Source organism: Carassius carassius, chromosome 16, assembly GCF_963082965.1.
Source record: "Carassius carassius chromosome 16, fCarCar2.1, whole genome shotgun sequence".
Taxonomy (NCBI): Eukaryota; Metazoa; Chordata; class Actinopteri; order Cypriniformes; family Cyprinidae; genus Carassius; species Carassius carassius.
Genome location: NC_081770.1, coordinates 22,274,193 through 22,295,571, shown reverse-complemented (window position 1 = coordinate 22,295,571; position 21,379 = coordinate 22,274,193). Strand labels below are relative to the sequence as shown.

The following is a 21,379-nucleotide window of genomic DNA, read 5'->3' as shown; positions in this document are numbered from 1 at the left end:
CTTTTAATGTTAACGAACATTTTCCTTCCAAGTGATCACATGACATTTGGTTTCTTGCACATACACACATCTCATCTGACAGTGCATTTTATTTCATACATCACATGCAACAGAACGTTTTATACTTTACAAAAATAGTGTAAAATAACAGCACTGATCATTTTTTAAATGGCATGATTTAATAAAGAAACAAGCATGTGACCATGATCTTCTGCAACAGAATCAAACTAATACCCAAAGTAATCACCTTGTTTTTAACGTAAAATTGGGTGCATTTTTAACTTGTGCAAGGTTTCTGGTTTCAGCCACTTAAAAAAAAAAAATTGCAAATGAGTATTTGTTATAATATTGTTACATTTATTATCGTAAATTTAAATACTGGTTTGTAGCTTTTTTTATTGCACTATATTAAAGCTATTTACCAACAGTTACTAATGAAGTGGAAGTCTTGCACATTCATAGTAAATGGTTTTTGCGTTTAAAAATAAGGTGGACCTTTGACGCCATCATGTAGCCTTTTATGGTACATTTCATTTATTAGTGTTGTTAGTGTGTGTGAACACAGACTAGAAAGATTAAAACTTACCTAGTGTCTGCGCTATTTCTCTCCAGAAGTTATCCATCTTATTTTTAATGTAAGTGCATGGACATTTGTAAATATGCAAGACTTTCAATATCAATCACTAACAGTTATTTTACCTGTACAAAAAGCAGCATTATGCTGCTTAATATTTCAAACTATTCCAAATCATATTATTTAAATATTAACCATAAAACACTGGTTTGTAGCGCAAATAGTTTTACCTTTTACTGCACTTTTATTTTTCTAGTTTACACACAGAAGCTAATGAAGCGGAAGTCACACACATTTACAGAAAATTGCTTCAGAATTGCAAAACGTTCCATGTTATGAGTTTCTTTTAACTATGAACCAATAGGCCGGGTCAGAGTAAATAATTAGTGCAAAAAATTGTTCGATTTTAGAGGGAAAATCTGGATGAAACTTATGCTGCGTGTGCTTTATGCATAAAAACGTAAGTATACTTTGGGCTTAATCAATAAATGACATGGTAACAAGTGGACATTTATCTGCATTAGGAGGTAGATTGTTGCTGGAGACCAGAGCTTTTTGTCTAATTTAAGTAGCGTAGATTCATTTATGTTAAGCAGGAAACAGAACATTAATACAACAAAAGAAAACTTGGTAGAGCTCATGTTAGATCAGTTGCCACAGTGAGATTTCATGGTACATCAAGATTCCTCTCTTTCAGCAGTAGCTAAAAGTGCTTTATATTACAACAGATCTTCTCACAGACCATTTCCAATCGAACTGACCGTCTTCCCTCATCATATAATGACTGGTCATGCTACTTCAAACAACAATACATTATAATAGGACTGCTTGAAATTGGCCCATAAGGTGCTAACGCTTCTCATAACATCACTGACAGGAAAAACTCTTGCGTTTAGCACCATATGATCCCACCTAGCACACAAGCTGAGGACACAATCAATGCATCAGGCCCATCCTGTGAAACCGTGTGGGACTCTGGTGGTGGACAATGGGAGAGTAACTCGCGAGAGAGCACAGGTGGGGACAGCAGTGACTGGGGACACTGCATGTTCAGCTCAGGGTCTTGATGTTCTCTAACAGTGCAGCTTTAAGCAGAACAGCTGTCTTTCCTCCAGCGGCAGCGATGTCTGCCTGCACTGCGGCGTCCCATGAGAAGTTCAGCAGAGCTGCTGGGGCCTGGAAGGTGAAAACAAATGTTTGATTCAAGTATTGATCATTTATGTTGAATCAAACATTGTGGACTGTTTTGTTTAAACTGGACTTACCAGGTTGCACTCATTCAGAGCCAATTCCTCATCATCCTTTAGTTTTTGTCCTCCGGGTGCCATCAGATCAAAGGGTTGCCAGCCGTTCTCCAGAGAATCACGCACAAACTGGTACAACGCTGCCACCCTCTCCCATGCCAGGAAAGTGCCTGCAGAGTATTTCAAATTGAAGGTAAGCTGAAGAACAAGTTTGTCAAAAGACAATAGACTTCTATGGGGCAAAGCATTCCGGAGTGTTTAAATGCTTCAATGTGCAACTTTTGTGAAACATTTGACCAAAAAGTTTATTTGAGACCATTCAAACTTTTTATGCCAGGAGCCTCTGTGTAAGACACCCTTTGTTAAAAATCTATCAATCTATAAATAAGATACAATCCAATATAACTACAAAACTTAGTAAATTTTTAATTTAGAATGAAAATATTATGTTATTTATTTGAAGAACAATGGCTGTGAATAGAACAATTTAGATTAATCTAATTTTATATTCAGGATTGTTATTTTTGACAATTACGTTTTTTAAAACTTTTTTCCTTTTCTGTTTAATACTGTATTATAATATAAGACTATAAAAAATGTAATATAATGTCTTTAAAGACATACATGTGTGTTAAATACCATAAAAAAATATGTGGTTCTGGCTGCTAAACGAATAAAACATTTTAATTTTATATATTTTCATTTTTCTTAAATTTTAATGTGTACTACTATAATACAAAATAATAAATATATAAATAAAAATGTTTGTTAAATGGTATAGGGAAAATATTTGGTTAAACTATGGAGTACAATAATTGTTTTAATACCATTTTATAAAGTAAAATCTTATACATTTTATATAATTCTTATTTTATTTACTTTTACACAATTTCTTTGCTGTTTACTATATTATAATAAATTACAATACAAAATATATAAAAAATTAATTTATAAAAATATAAAGTTGCGTTAAATATTTTGGGAAAAAAATTGGTTAGAATAAAATAGAACTAATTTAAAACGTTTTACGTATATATACTAAGGCTGTCATTTGCTTAAAATATTTAATTGTGATTAACTGCATGACTGTCATGAGTTACCTCGTGATTAATCACATTTTTATCTGTTCTAAATGTACTTTAATACTTTTCAAGTTTTAAATACTCTAATACTCTAAAGTTCCCATTCTCTCTCTTTGACTGATCAATTTACTTACACAAGTCTGTTTACATTTTCACACAACAGGGAGGCTCGGGAACATGCTGTACATTTATTATTTATTATTACATTTGTTTGCCTCTCTGTGCACACAAATTATTTTGATGCCCCCAAATTCTCAATAAAATGTTTTCATTGATATATTTGACTCTTTCTGTTGTCATACAATGGAATGCATATGAAATAGTGACTGAAATGCGACCCATTAAGACTACAAAACCAGCTCTCCCTTCCAAAATCCTGACTTATAATCGATCCGTCATCTGATAAAATCAAACAGGCTACACATAAGATAAAGACAATAGCTGTGCTGTGATATTGGCTATACTTGCATATAAAATAAGAGAAGCAACATAATATCTGTTTTAACTGAAAACGCTAAATCTATTTCGCAACACTGTGCATCTCCATTTCTCCAACTACGGGCTTGGCCATGGTTCAAACAGGAAATTTGTGTTGCGTTAATAAAATGAGTGCACTTAAAATGTATTTGTGTTAATGCGTTTTTACGCGTTAATTTTGACAGCCCTAATATACACTTAAACTACTAACCCTGGAGTATATTTCCATCCGGTAAGCGCACTCTCAGAAGCGCATAGTTGTGCTTTCTTCTCTCCCTCTCCTCATCTTTCTCACGCATGGCTTTCGTTCGCAGCATTGCATTTCTCTCCACGACTTCACTCCTGCGATGAAGGAAGATCAGAAAAACATGGTAAGACTTTATTGGCTTAGACAGCATGACCGCTACTGTTGTTGATTCTTTACTTTTGTTGCTGTTCTCTTTTCAGTTCCTCCGCGGTCAGATTGTAGAAGTCTGGAGGAAGCTGGAAGTCTGTGGCGTGCTGTGAGGGTCTGAAGACCTGCGGCTGACGGTCCAGCTTCGCTCTGAGCGGCTCGCCCTTCTGCAGCTGCTCCACATGAGCCTTCATCTGCTCCAGAGTTTCTGATTCCTGCGCCAGCAGCACCAGGAACTCCTCAGTCCTGTCTGAGAGACATCATTCATCCATGTGAGGACTTGGCGTCAAGAGATATTGCACATTTTACATTTAATTATTATGCTATTCATATACTACCTTCGCCGTCCACCGGCAGAGTGGTGCGTTCAAATCCCAACGCCTGAAGATACTCGCGAGATCCTTCAATCCCACTGACCTTCTCCTTAATGATTAAAACATCAACACATGAGTGAATTTGCTTTTCTCTCTCAATCCTGACATTGAAAATGCTCATACCTGAAACACTTTGTTGCTAAGTTTGATCTTCCTGTACTTTTCCTCAGTCGGATTCTTACAGATGTTTTCGATGTACCTGTGTCCACACATTGAAATTCAGGGGCTATTTACACGACAACGTTTTCAGCCAAAAACCGTAAATTTTATAGGTTTTGTCTGTTTGTTTACACAGCAACGGCATTTTTGGGGACTGAACACATTTTTGAAAACGCCACTGTTACCGTTTCCGTGCAAACATCAAATACGGGCATTTTTTTTTTACTGTGATGTCGTGTGTACATAGTATGTGTTAGGTATGTAGACAAGCACAGTACATGTCGATTTTAAAGGCAAACCAAACAAACATATGGCGGAATACATGGTAGTGTTGTTGATTAACGCTTTTTCAGCAAAGTGTGGATTTACTTCAGCAATACTACAACCAACTGCGGAGATGCATCATATACACAGGGCAACAGGTACTGTTTACTAACAAGGTGACAGCACCAACTACTGGCCAGGTATAAGTAATTCAGCCTTTCTGGACGTTTTCGCAGATATGTGTAAACATGAATCGTTTTGAAAACGTTGTGTATACGTGACATTTTTTAAAAACGCAAGGGAAAAACTTCTCCGTTTTTGACTACACCGTTGTCGTGTAAACGTAACCTCAGTTGAACATCATACAAACTCGCTGAGATATTGTTGTGTAAAATTTGAATCAAATAGTCCTCACTTGCTAATGATGTCAACGGCAGCCTTTACTTTCTCTTTGTCTTTATTAAAGGTGTGAATCATCATAATGGAGGCCTCTATCGCATCCTCTGAGAACCTCTGTGAAAAAAGAATGTTCAGTAACTTCCAAATGGAATCTCTTCCAAGATTTTGTCTGTAATCAGCTCACCATTAGAATGGCTTCCTTTATGTGCATCTCTTTTTCAGTCTTTGTTAAGGTTTTTCCAGTGAGAGGACAGATGAAGAAAACACCCGGCACTGAGAAACAGGATGGATCCTTTTGTGAAACACAGGCCCCCTTGAAAAGGTACAAATAAATACAGTTGGTTAAAAGAGTTATGCTGCTGTTTAAATGAGCTTGTAATGGATCTGAAATCTCAAAGGGACAGGTCAAAAATTTAAATTCTATCATTTGTTTACACTTCATTCCAAGCCCATATTACTTTAATTTCCCCAAGGAATACAAAGAGAACCATTTTGAAGGATGCAGTGGCCTCCTAAAAGGCTCTTATTAAGGCTGTAATGATTCATGATATTGATTTTATAACATATTTGATCAAATTATACACACTTCTTCGTGAAATTGAAATACAAACCCCAAATCAAATAAATAACACAAATAAAATAAATCTCTATAATCAAACTAAGGCTTTGCCTGTGCTCTTTCCATTTAAAATTAGAGGCAACCCCTGCAATTTCATCGTGATCCACACAAAGATGCTGCATACATGTTTTTAACCTAAATTAGATTGAGATTTGAAGTAAAGTCAGAATTGTGTGACACATAAAACGTATCTGCAAGAAACAAATTCACTCTCTGCCAGCAGGTGGCGCTTATGGAACAGCAGCAAGGAAAGAAGACGGAATTTCACATTTTAAAAAGTTCTCATTGTAATGTGGTTTATGGCAGATTTGTACTATATTTTCATCTACATTATCAAGTGATTCCTGAAATCGCCTGCATGTTTTCGAAGCAATACAAACTATTTTGATTTAAGCATGCCTGCTGTTGAACAAATATCATGAAAAAGGCACTATTGCATTATAGCATCAGTATTAAGAAACATCTTAAAGCAATATGACCGTCTCAAATAACTCAGTCAATATCAGGCATTGCATTTGAGCATGAAACTAAACATTGGTAATATGCATGTTAATGTCAATATCCCAATGCATCTTATATTAGATTACAGGTGCTGGTCATATAATTAGAATATCATCAAAAAGTTTATTTCACTAATTCCATTCAAAAAGTGAAACTTGTATATTATATTCATTCATTACACACAGAATGATGTATTTCAAATGTTTATTTCTTTTAATTTTGATGATTATAACTGACAACTAAGGAAAATCCCAAATTCAGTGTCTCCGAAAATTAGAATATTACTTAAGACCAATACAAAGAAAGGATTTTTAGGAATCTTGGCCAATTAAAAAGTATGAAAATGAAAAGTATGAGCATGTACAGCACTCAATACTTAGTTGGGGCTCCTTTTGCCTGACTTACTGCAGCAATGAAGTGTGGCATGGAGTCGATCAGTCTGTGGCACTGCTCAGGTGTTATGAGAGCCCAGGTTGCTCTGATAGTGGCCTTCAGCTCTTCTGCATTCTTGGGTCTGGCATATCACATCTTCCTCTTCGCAATACGCCCATAGATTTTCTATGGGGTTAAGGTCAGGGGATTTTGCTGGCCAAGTAAGAACAGGGAGACCATGGACCTTAAACCAGGTACTGGTAGCTTTGGCACTCCAGCAGATGACATGGCACCCCAAACCATCACTGACTGTGGAAAACTTTACACCGGACCTCAAGCAGCCTCAAGATTGTGTGCCTCTCCTCTCTTCCTCCAGACTCTGGGACCCTGATTTCCAAAGGAAATGGAAAATTTACTTTCATCAGAGAACATAACTTTGGACTACTCAGCAGCAGTCCAGTCCTTTTTGTCTTTAGCTCAAGTGAAAAACTTCTGACGCTGTCTGTTGTTCAACAGTGGCTTGACACAAAGAATGCGACAGCTGAAACCCATGTCTTGCATACGTCTGTGCGTAGTGGTTCTTGAAGCACTGACTCCAGCTGCAGTCCACTCTTTCTGAATCTCCCCCACATTTTTTAATGGGTTTTGTTTAACAATGCTCTCCAGGCTGCGGTTATCCCTATTGCTTCTACACTTTTTTTCTACAACATTTCCTTCCCTTCGCCTCTCTATTAATGTGCTTGGACACAGCTCTGTGAACAGCCAGCCTCTTTTGCAATGACATTTTGTGTCTTGCCCTCCTTGTGCAAGGTGTCAATGGTCGTCTTTTGGACAACTGTCAAGTCAGCAGTCTTCCCCATGATTGTGTAGCCTTCAGAACTAGACTGAGAGACCATTTAAAGGCCTTTGCAGGTGTTTTGAGTTAATTAGCTGATTAGAGTGTCTCTTAAATATTGAACCTTTTCACAATATTCAAATTTTCCGAGATACTGAATTAGGGATTTTCCTTAGTTGTCAGTTATAATCATCAAAATTAAAAGAAACAAACATTTGAAATATATCAGTCTGTGTGTAATGAATGAATATAATATACAAGTTTCACTTTTTGAAAGGAATTAATGAAATCAACTTTTTGACAATATTCTGATGATATGACCAGCACCTGTAATCTACATCACTATGTGATTTCTCTCTTCGCGCGTCATGACCGCATGCTGTGGCAAGTTAAAAATTAAGTTAATAATACTTTTGACAAAAAGGTGTACACTCACATGCACACAGTGGTGGCAGAAAAACACTGGCAACAAGTGGAGGGAAATGGGTAAAACTTGGGTTTAAAAAAAAAAAAAAAAAAAAAAATACAAAGATGCCATTTGAGGCTAAACACAGACATTAGATGAACAGACTTTGAATGAAAACTTCTATGATTACCCTAATTTTAAAGAATACATTTATTGACATTTTTACATAACATTTACCTTTTTTTTTTATCTCACAACTCGATTTAACTCAACAATTGTGAGTTTGTCAATTCTGTGGAGAAAAAAGCCAGAAGTGTGGGATATAAACTCATGATTCTGAGCTGAGGGAAACTCAAAATGACCATGTTATTATTCAGTTTATTATTTTTTATTATTTTATTCCACGGCTTCCATAGACTGCTACATTTAAAACTGACATTTTCTGCCACGAGATAGGCTCCGCCCACATAAAGTAGCCTAAAAAAGGTTTACATATATCCAGAGCCTTAGTAAATCGCATCATGTTTTGAAATTAAAAAAAATTATTTTTGATGAGATCTTGTGAGAGATCACAGAAACCTTTCCAGTGTAAGTTAAATATTACTATAATAATTAGACATTATATTACATATAATTTGGTAGTAAAACAAAGTGTTGCGCATTTTACTGGTTCAAAGATGAGTAGTGGTGATATTTATTTTGTACAACATTTTGCAACTGCTTTTTATCACTTAATTAAAAGCACCACAAATAAAAATGTGCCCTGTTATAGGGACTACTGAGCAGACATTCAGAAGTTGACTTTAAAATGCAACGTATCAAAGCTATGTAAACACTATAGGAGTGTGAATAGTTCTACACACACTTGAACACTTGACCCCAAATACAGGGAAAACAAAGTAGTCAAGTGCAAAGAGTTTGGACGAAGCATCTTCTCTCACGGTGGCTACAATGTTTAGATCACATGACCAACATCAACATCTTTCAGTCCACATATCACAAAAACATTTGGTTTAGTGTGATCAGGATCAGAGTAAAGTCAAATTGGCCAGACTTGCCTCGACATCAGTGTTCTTCAGACTGGCTGCTGTGGCAGCCGCCTCTGCTTCAAGTTCTCGCTTCACTGAAACACAACCACAAGATGTGACCAAAATCATTTAATATTTTCTGATTTCTGAGTTCAGAGAAATCTAATGATCTACCCTGATTCCTTATGGCATCGTGGGACGTCTGCACCTTCGGCCGGTGCTGTTGCTCTTGCTCGATCCTGGCGAGGGCCGCGGCCCCTGCTCTGTGCGCGCCATCAGTGGGTGCTTTTCTGGGCGCTCCGCGAGGAACCTGTGGGGCTTGAGGTTTAGAGCTACAGGAGAGACCAGACATGTGACCCTGACGCACAAAACCAGTCATAAGTAGCACAGGTATATGTGTAGCAATACCCAACAATACACAGTATGGGTCAAAATGATCAATTTTTATTTTATGCCAAAAATCTTAAGGATATTGACCACAGATCATGTTCCATGAAGATATTTTGTAGATTTCCTACCATAAATATCAAAACCTAATTTTTTTTATTAGTAAAATGCATTGCTAAGAATTCATTTGGACAACCTTTTGCCCCCTCAGATTCCAGATTTTCACCTAGTTGTATCTCAGCCTATCCTAACAAACCCACACATCAATAGAAAGCATATTCATTCAGCTTTCAGATGATGTATAAATCTCAATTAAAAAAAACTGACCCTTATGACTTGTTTTGTTGTCATAAATATCCCACTCATATATTAAAAGCTTAAAACTGTTGTAACCAATAACAAAACTGAAGCAGCACGTGACTAAACCATTCCTACGTGACTAGCTCGAGACCTTTACCCTCTCAGTGATTATAGCGATAAGGTCTGATGCATTTAGCACACACTACACGTTTGTATATGTCATCTGAAGATATGATTATGTTAGAAATGTAGTTAGACTGGTTTAGATGCACTCTGTTCAGATTTCTGTAACATAGATCACAACAGATTTCATGTGAAATATAATATCTAACTTTCACTTTTAACAGTTTCAAATGCGCAACCATATAAAGAAAACCTCGTGATCTGATGATAAAAACCCATTATGTCTTTAATTAAGGTTGAGGTTGATGTCTCGAGAACATCTGATCAACCGTTTTTTAACGGTAAACGTTACCTGCTGTCTTCTGTCAGTTTATTTCCTGGCCCTGCGGACTTGAATTTTATATCCTTCTTAATGTCGTCGAAAAACTTCTTCATTCTTATCGATACGCTGTGTGCGAAAAAAAAAAGGTTTTTCAAAAAAGAAAGACGAGTTGTTTTGAATTTGTTGTGACTGTCAGAGACGCCACCACTCAAGCGATGTGTTTACAACCAGAAGAGGACAGAGATTCTCCTCCACCGGAAGCACGCGCATCGATCGTGACGCAGATCTTGGGCTTTAGCGACGTCAAGCGGAGGGGAGTGACAGATCCTAAAAACGTTATTACGAGAATTTAGTGATGATTATTAATATTATTATTATAAGGTGTGGTTTTCTTTCCTCTCCTTGTATGTCTGTCTGTCTAATTTTATGTAAAATCATATTTAACGTATTTATTTTATTTTCGTTTATTTAATTCATTCATTTGTTTACTTTGCTTCTGTTTACCATTTTTTTGTATGCATGTTTTTCTACTTTGTTACATGGGAATCTTTTTGCCTTTCTGATCTTCTGAAGGTAGCGTGATTTCTGTTTCATTAATAAAAAAATAAAAATAAAAGAATTTTCTGTTCTCCATTAATTTTTTTTTTCATTTTGAAGGATGTAGTGGCCTTCAAGAGGGTTCTTATGCATAAATTGAGCTGTCAAATTGTATATATATATATATATATATATATATATATATATGTGTGTGTGTGTGTGTGTGTGTGTGTGTGTGTATATTACAAATAAAAAGAATTCCTCATATTTCCTAAATAGTTAAGAATATACTCTCCAGTCCATTCACTTTATTTACTATACTTTTTATTGAAAAATGTATGTATGTGTATATATATGTGTGTGTGTGTGTGTGTGTATGTATGTATACAGTCTGTGAAACAAACCATTTTTAAGAAATAAATACATATGTTTAATATTTACTGTTTCATTTCAAAATCTTAAGAGTGAGTATATGCCAAATATTTATTCCTCAAAACTACTAAAATAATCGTTCGGGAATTAATTTAGATATTATTTTTTAGATAAAAAAAAATACATTAATAAAAGTGCATTTACATTCCAGTGAATACGTTTTGAGTAGATATTTTAATATACAAATATGAAGTTATTTTAATGTTCTCCGTTTCATTTTCACCCCCGTCGTTTCATGAGGAAGTCGGAGCAAATGTTAATATAATAATAAATTGAAGTCTTTAGCGGCGTACATATTGTAGATTCTTATTGGTGGATGCGTAGAGTGACAGTCCGTTCCTCCAATCATCGATCTAAAGAGAGGCGGGACTTCCGCTGACAAAACATGGAATGAGCGGAAACCGCTGCAGAAAACCCAACCGCCTTTCCTCGCGTGCTGTATCTGGAGCAGGTTTCAGTGTCTGTCGGCCTGGGAAACGGACCGCGGACGAACACAAACGCGCAGGACGAGGAGCAGGTGCACAGAGGGACGACAAGATGCCGCACAACTTCCGGCCCGGGGATCTTGTCTTTGCTAAAATGAAGGGCTACCCCCACTGGCCGGCCCGGGTGAGAGAGAGCACACACCCCCACCAGCCTCACCTCAGCGCCTAGCCATTCACGCAGCATATGTATACATGTAAAGCTTCTGCAAACCAACTCCAATTATATATTAATTAAGAGTCTAAACATCTGAATCATGTGTTTATTTCATATTATTACCTCTAGTTATGAATGTATGAGGCTCACAGGAGGAGCAGCAAAGGTCGCGTGTCCTCAAAGTGCTGTTTATTTGTGTGTTTTATATATTAGGAACCGTCTATAGATGCCTAATGAGGTAAAATCTGAATAATTACTACATTTAGACTTGGGGCTTTTATATTCATTTGGTTTAAAAACATGTAAAATGCAGTGAGGGGGCTGAGTTATGTTTACACATGAAGAGACTTTCTTGCACGTGACTTAATCGGTGCAAAGGAGAAAACTCATTCATTAATGTGTACTTAATTCTATAAACTTCCACTACTGAACGTCTGAAGAACATGCGATCATCTCATTTTAATATTTCTCCTCCAGATTGAAGATGTTGCAGAAGGGGCTGTCAAACCTCCGCCTAATAAAGTCCCCATTTTTTTCTTTGGGACTCATGAAACGTACGTATATTTCCTGGATTTGAATGAGCACCAGGTTATTAATGTTGATAAATGGATGCATATTATTTGTTATGAGCTGTGTGCATTGCCTTAATGTCTTCTCAGTGTTTTTAAAAGTATGAAGAACCTTTTTAGTCCAGATTTGTTTTCTCTTTTTCAACCGGAGAGCTTTGTATATTAAAGTCGGCATGAAATGAAAAACCACCCAATGTATTGTTCTCACTTGGAAGTCGCTTTGGATAAAAGCATCTGCTAAATGATTAAATGTAAATACATGTTGCAGGTCTGATCATAAACACTTCATCCGTACGGTTTCATTTGGTAAAAAAGTGATGTTGAATTAAAATGCAATAAAAACGAGCATGATGTTGACATTTTTACAATAATCCATAGAACCAAATTTACATCCTACATTTTTTATTTATCTGTTGCCACTTCTGTTTCATCTCAACTTTATAGTCCTGATTTTAACTCTCCTTTCAGAGCATTCCTTGCACCCAAGGACCTTTTTGCGTATGAAAAGTACAAAGACCAGTATGGGAAGCCCAACAAGAGGAAAGGGTTCAATGAAGGCTTGTGGGAAATCCAGAACAACCCTCACGCCTCCTATAGCACACCTGCAGTAAGACTTCATTTCTCTGTCTGTAATCGTCTGTTGTTTCATGACCGCACATGCTGATTTGTTACATCTTCCTTGTATTTGTTTAGCCTGCATCATCATCGGACAGCGAGGATGACCCGCCTGCGCCGGGAAGTGATGCGGAAGATGACGAGGAAGCGGTGGTGCCGAGGAAAGCTGAAACAGGAAGTGATGATTCTGACTCTGGAAGTGAGGATCAAAGGAAGACGGCAGTGAAGCGGAAAGCTCCCGCTGCAAAGGTATCCAAACTCGAAACAAGCCAACATGATTGTTTGTATATCCACAGCTCATCTGTCATTATTTCTCTCTTCTCTTGCAGTTTTATGCTTACCTATACCTTCAGGTGCTCTGAATTTCTCTTTTCAAAGCTTTTAATGTCAGCTTTAGTTAGTTACACATTCACTAGTGTTAAACAGAAGTAGTATTTATTTAAGCAGTGGAGTCATTCTGTGTTATGAATGTATTCATAGCTATGCCTAAAGTATATGTTTTTTTAATGTTTACATTCTGTTGTACACATACGCTATATGTTCATGTTAAAAAATGAACTATACTTTGGGCTTAAAGGATGTAGTTTGGCACAATGTTCAGTGGAGTGCCTGAATCCCATTTATACTTAGAGTACAGGGCCATTCACACCAAGGACGATAACATTAAAAGTATAGTTCACCCAAAAATGAAAATTCTGTCAATAATTACTCACCCTCATGTCTTTCCACACCTGTAAGAACTTTGTTAATTTTCAGAGCACATATTAAGATATTTTTGATGAAATCCGAGAGCTTTCTGACTCTACACAGACAGCAATGCAACTGACACGTTCACAAGACCCAGAAAGGTAGTAAGGACATCATTAAAATAGTCCATGTGACATCACTGGTTCAACTGTAATTTAATGAAGTTAGGAGAACATTTTTTGTGCGCTAAGAAAACAAAAATACAAACTTTATTTAACAATTGCTTCAAATCCATGTCAGTCTTCAGTGCGCGTTCACGAGAGAACCACAACGCATGTTGTGTGTACTATCTCTTAAATTAGATAGTTATAGTAATTGTTCAAAATCTATGAGGGAAGGTGACAGCCCTATTAAATTATTACGACTGAGGAACAATATCATGAGAATTGCTTTCAGATTGATTTTTCCAGCTGATCGATGCTAAAAACATTGACAGCCAATCTGAATCCACTTTAAAGAACTTGAGAATTTAAAGTGGCTGACGACAAAACTGCAGCGTGCTTATAATAATAATAATAAAAATAATAATAAAAAAAACATATTGTCCATTGATGTGGATGCTAATACAGATTTTGTTGTAGGTGTGAACGGGCCTTACGGGATAAATTTTCACCCATGTCATCAAAGATGTTCATGTCTGTCTTTGTTCAGTCGACAAGAATTTAATGTTTTTGAGGAAAACATTCCAGGATTTTTTCTCCATATAGTGGAATCAGTGGGTTGAAGGTCTAAATTGCAGTTTTAGTGCAGCTTCAAAGATCACTACACGATCCCAGCCAAGGAATAAGGGTCTTATCTAGCCTAAAAAACATGTTTTATTTAAAACTTTGCAGCGGCCGCCAGTGAAGAGAACACGGGCATCATCTAGTGATCGAGATGGAGAGGAGAGTGGATCTCCCTCAGAACCTGAACCATCACCCAGCTCGGACTCTGACTCCGGCAAAAACAGCGACCAGGTATTCCCGCCCGGAATTTGCTCAAACCTCCCATAGCTTCATTACTACCAAAAAATGATGTGTAGGTAATAAAATGCCCATTGAAATCATATAAACGAGTTACTGATGTGTTCTCCAGGACTTCACGCCTCAGAAGGAGTCAGGCGGTCGAGGCGGCAAAAAGCCAGCAGGCAGAGGCAGGAAGAAGGTGAGACCACCTCATTGATCTCATGTGGCCATCTTTAATTACAAACTTGCTTGATCTTACACGTTTTTTTTATTTTTATTATTATTATTGTAGAAGGCATCATCTGGCTCCGATTCAGAATCAGGCTCCCGGTCAGATCAGAGGGCCGTCAGGAGCGATTCAGAAGATGAGAAGCCCCGCCCGGCCGTCTCTGGATCCGAATCGCAGTCTGGATCCAAATCCGACTCCGATTCAGAGCCACCTCCTCCTCCTGTAAAGAAAGGCCCACAAAGGCGTAAGAAAGGTGAGAACATGCGCTTTGCAAGGTGAATCCAGCACATATTATAATTAGTTTCAATGGTTGAGTAGTTGCGTTTAATGGCAGCACAGTGCATGGAAACATTACCTGAGACCATTGTCCTCGGATATCAGGAATCCTAGACAAGTACATCAGAATACTAAAGGACACTTTTCTTTCTGCGTTATTCTCCAAGCAGAGAAACCTCCACCAAAGCCACGAGGAAGGAAATCCAAACCAGCTCCAGAAAGGGCTCCTTCCTCTTCATCAGACAGCGACAGGTGAGTTTGAATATGATGAATATAGCATTTACTTTCCGTCATAAATCATTTAAAGGGATAGTTCACCCAAAAATGAAAATGACCTCATGATTTACTCACCCTCAAGCCATGACTTTCTTCTTTCAGAGGAATACAATCAGTTATATTTAAAATGTCCTGGCTCTATAATACTTTATAATGGGGGCTGAGATTTTGAAGCCCAAAAAAGTGCATCCATCCATCATAAAAAGTGCTCTACTTAGTTCCGGTGGGTTAACAAGGGCCTTCTAAAGTGAATTGATGGTTGTGTAAGAAAATCTTCTAAACTGTATCTCAAGCACTATTTTAACGATGTCCTTGCTACGTTTCTGAGCCTTAATCTTGTAAGGATCCTTGCTGTCAATGCAGGGTCAGAGAGCTCTTCAAAAATATCTTAATTTGGTGTCTAACTGTGCGTTCACACAAGACGCGACTTGCGTGAATAGATTGCGTTATTTACGTGTAGTTGGACGTTTGAACATTTTGAGTTTATTCGCTTAATTCGTGCATGAAATTAACTTTGCAACTTCACTTAACGACGCAAATTCGCATTATGGGAGGGGCTTCTGCCAGTTGAGTTCACGCAGCATTGTGATTTCAACCACCATTTATTCTAATTATTTTCAAAATATTACTGTTATGGTGTTAAATCTGCTGTTTATTTATGAAGACGGGAGCTCAGTGCTCATGTATCGGCCAAGAGCAGCCTCGACTCGGCTAGTCCTTCTGACATTTGCCGCTGAAACTGATTACTTTAGTAATTCAACATTAAATTTGTTTTGGGTAAATCTAACAGGTAATATTTGGTCTTTTGGTCTTTATTCAATTAATCTATTTCTTCCAAGCAAGATCCTTTTTGTTCCCGTTTCTGTAAAAGTATGAAGAAGTATCATATACAGTGACGATGACTTTGTCCTCCATTGTTGTTTCGGATTTTCTCTCCGCTCGCTACATCGTAATCACGTCACTACTAGAGCAAGCTCCTGATTGGTTAATGCAGAGCGAAATTTCACCAAAGCTCAGATTTTTTGAATCACGCCTTTCGCTCGTCAAAATGCCCGAATTGCTCAATTCGTGCCTCGTCTATCGTGCAAATCGCGTCTTTCATGTCCAGTGTTGGGAACGTTACTTTAAGAAAGTAATTAGTTATAGTTACTCACTACTTGTTCCAAAAAGTAACTGAGTTAGTAACTGAATTACTCTATAATAAAAGTAACTCGTTACCAGGGAAAGTAACTATTTGCATTACTGTAAAAAAAAAAAAAGTTGGTATATGTCAAAGAATTTTTTTTTTTTTTAGCAGTTTTCACAAGTCAGTTGAAATAAGTAGAACAGACAGGTGTTCGTACATAACTTTCAAGATTTATTGCACGTCAACAGACAGCAAGAGTTTTATCCTGCACTCTTTGTAAGAAAAGTGTTTTTGGCCACTAGCTTTGTAGATGCGTGTGTCACACATTACAGGCACGTTCTTGCCTTTGACTACAATGAATTTGAAGTAGTGCTTATATCTCCACCTTGAAAATGCCAACTTTTCATCGGATTGCTCCTGACTCTCCATTTCTCCTGCTGCGAATCTCTGTGTAGCTGTTGCGTGTGTGTGACTGTGTGTGTTTGGGGCCGCTGGCGCGTGTGTAAAAACACTGGCTCTGATTGGCTACCATGAAACACATGACTCTGCCTTAGCCAATCATAATCGCTTATCTCGTTATTAACCCACCTGCTCACTCGCTGTGTGAGCCAGGGGTGCGTTCGGATTGCATATTAAATCAATGCATAGTAACGCACCGCATTTAATGTTCAGTAACGTTAACGGCGTTGTAACGACGGGAAAAGTAATTAGTTAGATTACCCCGTTACTGAAAAAATAACGCCGTTACCTAACGCCGTTCTTTTAAACGCCGTTATTCCAAACACTGTTCATGTCTAAAATGTCTATTTGCGTGTTTGCATTGACTTAACATGTAAATCGCGCTTAACGCTTAATTCGCGTCTGGTTTGAACGCACCATTACAGGTTTGGAACGACATGAGGGTGAGTAATTAATGACAATTTTTTTCACAAAAATTTTTGGGTGAACTATCCCTTTAATATGACGTCAAAAATACAATTCACATGATCATGACTTGAAAGAACATAGTTATAACAAGTATTCTGTGAATTTCTGAGGAACACATGGATGATTGAGTTTTTTTTATTCAAAGTGACAGCGAGACAGACCGTGTCAGCGAATGGAAGAAGAGAGACGAGGAACGGCGGAAGGAACTGGAAGAGCGAAGGAAGAAAGAGGAGGCTGAAGAGCTCCGTCGGCTCCGGGAGCGAGAGAAAGAGGAGGAAGAGCAAAGAAAAAAGGAGAAGGAGAACAAGGCCAGGAAAGGAAGCAGCAGTGGCAGCAGCAGCTCGGACGATGACGTGGATGATCACCCTCTCAAAAAATCCAAGAAGCCTCCACCTCCCCCCATTCCCGCACCTTCAGACTCCGACTCGCCAGCACCTGCAGAGGCCAGTCAGCAGAACTTCACCCAGACTCTTTCTACTAGTGTCGCTGCTCAAAATGTTGACTGTGTGGGTTGTGTTTCCTCTTTAGGCGAAGAAATCCGCCAGACGTCGAGACAGCCAGAAAGGGCGGCAGAAGAAAGAGAAGGAGGTGAAAGAGAAAAAAGAGAAGATCAAAGAAAAGAAGCATCAGAGATCAGAGGAGAAAGACAAAACGAGGCATGTATTTGGGAGTATTTATTAGTGTTCTGAATTAGCCTTTAGTTTTACATTAGTAATGTTATTGTGTGTTTTTGTCACTTATTTTTTTTTATTTACTTTTATTTCAATAAGTTGCCAATGCAAATGTTGCCAATGTTTGTTTTAATTTTTTTTAGTTTAAGGTTTTTCTTTATAAAGTTTTTCATCTAAAATTTTATATTATTTTTATTTATTTTTATTATTACTGTTTTATTTGTATTTCAATTCATAAAAAAAGATTTTCGTTTATTTTAAAGAAATTAGTTTAGTAGTTTAAATTAAGAAAAAACTGTATAATTGAGATACTACAATAGTTTTCACTGATATTTTAAAAAAGTTTTAATTTTTGTATTTTTTGTTTTCATTTTAATGTTAGTTAATGTTTTAGTTGTGTGTTTTTTCCCTTTTTAAAATAAGTATGTCGTTTTTATGATGTTATTATTAGTTTACTAAATGAAAATGAGATGTTGCATAAGCTTCTAGATGGTCAGAAGAAAAAAATATTTTGTGTGTATATATATATATATATATAATAATTTTTTTCTTTTTTTTTCATGTTTATTTTTTTCAAGTAACAAAAATGTGTTATTGGTGTATTTTTTTTTTTTTTTTTTTAATAATAAAATTTTTTTTCTTTTAGTTAACTATAATAACCCTGACAATAACACCACTGTTTCCCTCAAGGCCTAAGGCCGAGAAGCCGAAACGGAAGCCGACGCGTCTATCCGAGAAGAAAGTCGAGAAGAAAAAAGGTCAATTGAAACATGTTCTCATGGCTGTTCAGTCCTTTCGAGTCATTTCACGGGCCGTCAGACTTTAACTCTTGTTTCTGTCGCCCCGTGTATAAATCCAGAACCCTCTCCAGAAGAGAAACTCCAGAAGCTCCACACAGAAATCAAGTTTGCCCTAAAAGTTGACAACCCAGTAAGTACTGACATCATCAGCCTACCCATGTCACTTAAAACACAAAATTAAAATGACCGGAAACATTATTCTACCAATTTTTCTGCAAAGTCTAGTATTCAAATAAAGCAACGAGTTTGGTCATACTCTCCTAGGATGTTGATTCATTGAATCAGTTGATTCAAACCTGTTCATATGGTTCAGTGTTATTTAATGAACCACACATGAACTCTAAACTTTCAAAATGCTGTTGAATTTTGTCATATATATATATATATATATATATATATATATATATATATATATATATATATATATATATATATATATATATATCTCAGAGGCTGTACGTGTGAAAATGAGGTGATGTGTGAATTCCCTGGTATCATTCTGTGTCTTCTGCTTCCTTTCGATCTGTAGGACATTGAGAAGTGCCTGCAGGCCCTGGACGAGATCAGCTCAGTACAAGTAACCACTCAAATCTTGCAGAAGAATGCAGATGTTATTGCGACACTCAAAAAGGTACAAACATTTGCCATTTATAATCCATTTAAAGGGTTAGTTCACCCAAAAATGAATATTCTGTCATTAATGACCCTCATGTCGTTCCAAACCCGTAAGACCTTCGTTCATCTTCAGAACACAAATTTAGATATTTCTGATGAGTTACAAGAGCAGAAACATAGCAAGGACATTGTTAAAATAGTCCATGTGACATCAGGGGTTCAACCGTAATTTTACAAAGCTATGAAATTAGTTTTTGTAATTACGACTTATGTTTTCTGTGAGTCACCCTATTGCGCCAATTTGGAGAGCATTCACTGAAGATAAATAACGTAACGTTATGTACGCAGATCCGTCATTTACGCTTCGATCTGAACTAGGGTTGGGCCGATAGACGAAGCCATCATTCCTCGATGCTTCTGACTGTCTTTTGTCTTTTAGATTCGGCGATACAAAGCTAGCAGTGCTGTTATGGAGAAGGCCACTGCGGTCTACAATAAACTAAAGCTCCAGTTCATTGGGAAGATTGAGACCACTAAACCAAAACCAGATGAAAAGAACCAAGAAGCCAATGAGCAAGACGCGCAAAACACAGGTAAACGGTCATTTTTTTATACGTTTTCACATGCAGTAATCAAATTTTGTTTTAAAACATGCTTGTTCCTTGTGCCTTCCTTCCAGACGACTCCAAACCAGTGAACGGTGAATCAGAAAATGAGAAAAGAGACGTTTCTGAATCGGAAAACAACCCCCAACCCACAGACCAAGAGAAACGCGATGAGAACCAATCCCCGAACGGCATCAGGTGAAGAGCGGCCACCTTTCGCCTTCTTGGTCCTTAAGCAAAATAATCACACCACTCGCCAATTAATTTAGTATTCGTCTTCCAGGCCCAATCCAGATGAGCCAGCGGAGCAGCAGACGCTCACAGCTGACTCCCCAGCGGCCGATCCGGCAGCAGACACAGACGTAAAAGAGGACAGCAGAGCGCAGGACGAGCAGATGTCTTCTGAGAGCTGAACGCTTCACAGACACACTTTAACTTCCTCCGTTCATTTGTGTTACTTGTGTCTGCCCACCTTTGTGACCTACATGAGTTTTTCGTGTTGTACATAAAACGTGATATGAACATCATTAGCACTTTTGAATCGGGACGTAATGAGGCGAAACAAGCGCCTTCATCTAAATGTTGGATGCGGATGATTCTGCACTCCCCACGTCTGGTCCATCGAGGGCGAGCGTTTTATTTCAGAACCACGCTGACGTCTAGGAGGAAGAACACCCAAGCCCTATTGTATTTGAAGACTGTGCTTGTATTATGTAGCCGCTTTTTTTATGAGTAAACCTTTTTGGGGGGGGGGGGGGGGTTCTTTTAATGAAAAATTAAGAAAAAAAAAAAGTGAAAGAGAGCAGTCTGGTTTTGTGTTTTTTGACCCACTACGCCATACAGCAAGAGATCATGAGGCTTCAACATCATCATTATTATTATTATTGCTACATCTACATCTGATCTGTCTGGTATGGATTTCATAACCTTCAGTGTCTTTGGACTTTCACTAAACTAACAAACCGTAGACCGTTTGTTGTCCGTTGTTTTGGTATTCTGATAATAACAGCTTACATCTGCATAGGTTGACCCATAATAATGCTATTCTTTATTTGTATGTCATAAAACACGCTTCTCTTTCTTATTATAAACCTGTTTCTAGTGCTGTATAACTTGGTCTGAGTTTTTTTTTTTTAGTATCCGTGAAGGAATAAATAAAAATTCCGCATGATGGCCACAACTTTGAATGTTTTCATAGAAGGACCATGTTTTATATTGTTCAGAATATGATAATAACGTACTGTCTAGTACATATTTCATAGTATAGACTGCTTTTTATGGTACTAGAGTAGAACAGTAGGCTATTCTCTGTTTTAAAACAGCCTTTATGATGTTATCTTCTATTACTTCTGAAAAGTATATATATATATATATATATATATATATATATATATATATATATAATAATTAAGTAAGCGCAGGTTGGGGGTTCGATTCCCCGGGAACACATGATCGATAAAAAGTGATAGCCTGCATGCACTGTAAATCGCTTTGGATTAAAGCGTCTGCTA

The 21,379-nt window shown here is 37.3% G+C and overlaps 2 protein-coding genes across 2 annotated transcripts; one reads left to right on the top strand and one right to left on the bottom strand.

Moving 5' to 3' along the window:
- Positions 1-970: 970 nt before the first annotated feature.
- Positions 971-10,129, bottom strand: LOC132159931 (UBX domain-containing protein 6-like). The gene is made up of 11 exons (XM_059569603.1): positions 9,891-10,129; positions 8,903-9,060; positions 8,759-8,823; positions 5,152-5,280; positions 4,984-5,081; positions 4,269-4,344; positions 4,110-4,194; positions 3,802-4,021; positions 3,589-3,719; positions 1,840-1,988; positions 971-1,750 (listed from the first exon to the last, which is right to left on the bottom strand). The coding sequence occupies exons 1-11, from the start codon at positions 9,971-9,973 to the stop codon at positions 1,625-1,627; spliced, it is 1,320 nt and encodes a 439-aa protein (XP_059425586.1). The 5' UTR covers positions 9,974-10,129; the 3' UTR covers positions 971-1,624.
- A 1,070-nt stretch (positions 10,130-11,199) lies between these two features.
- LOC132159930 (hepatoma-derived growth factor-related protein 2-like) lies at positions 11,200-20,980 on the top strand. Its single transcript, XM_059569602.1, has 16 exons — positions 11,200-11,438; positions 11,946-12,022; positions 12,506-12,644; positions 12,731-12,901; positions 14,233-14,355; positions 14,474-14,542; positions 14,636-14,825; positions 15,016-15,100; positions 17,323-17,628; positions 17,723-17,833; positions 18,539-18,606; positions 18,708-18,778; positions 19,178-19,279; positions 19,703-19,856; positions 19,943-20,066; positions 20,152-20,980. Exons 1-16 carry the CDS (start codon positions 11,220-11,222, stop codon positions 20,279-20,281), a joined length of 2,139 nt encoding a protein of 712 aa, XP_059425585.1. The 5' UTR covers positions 11,200-11,219; the 3' UTR covers positions 20,282-20,980.
- The last annotated feature ends 399 nt before the right edge of the window (positions 20,981-21,379 follow it).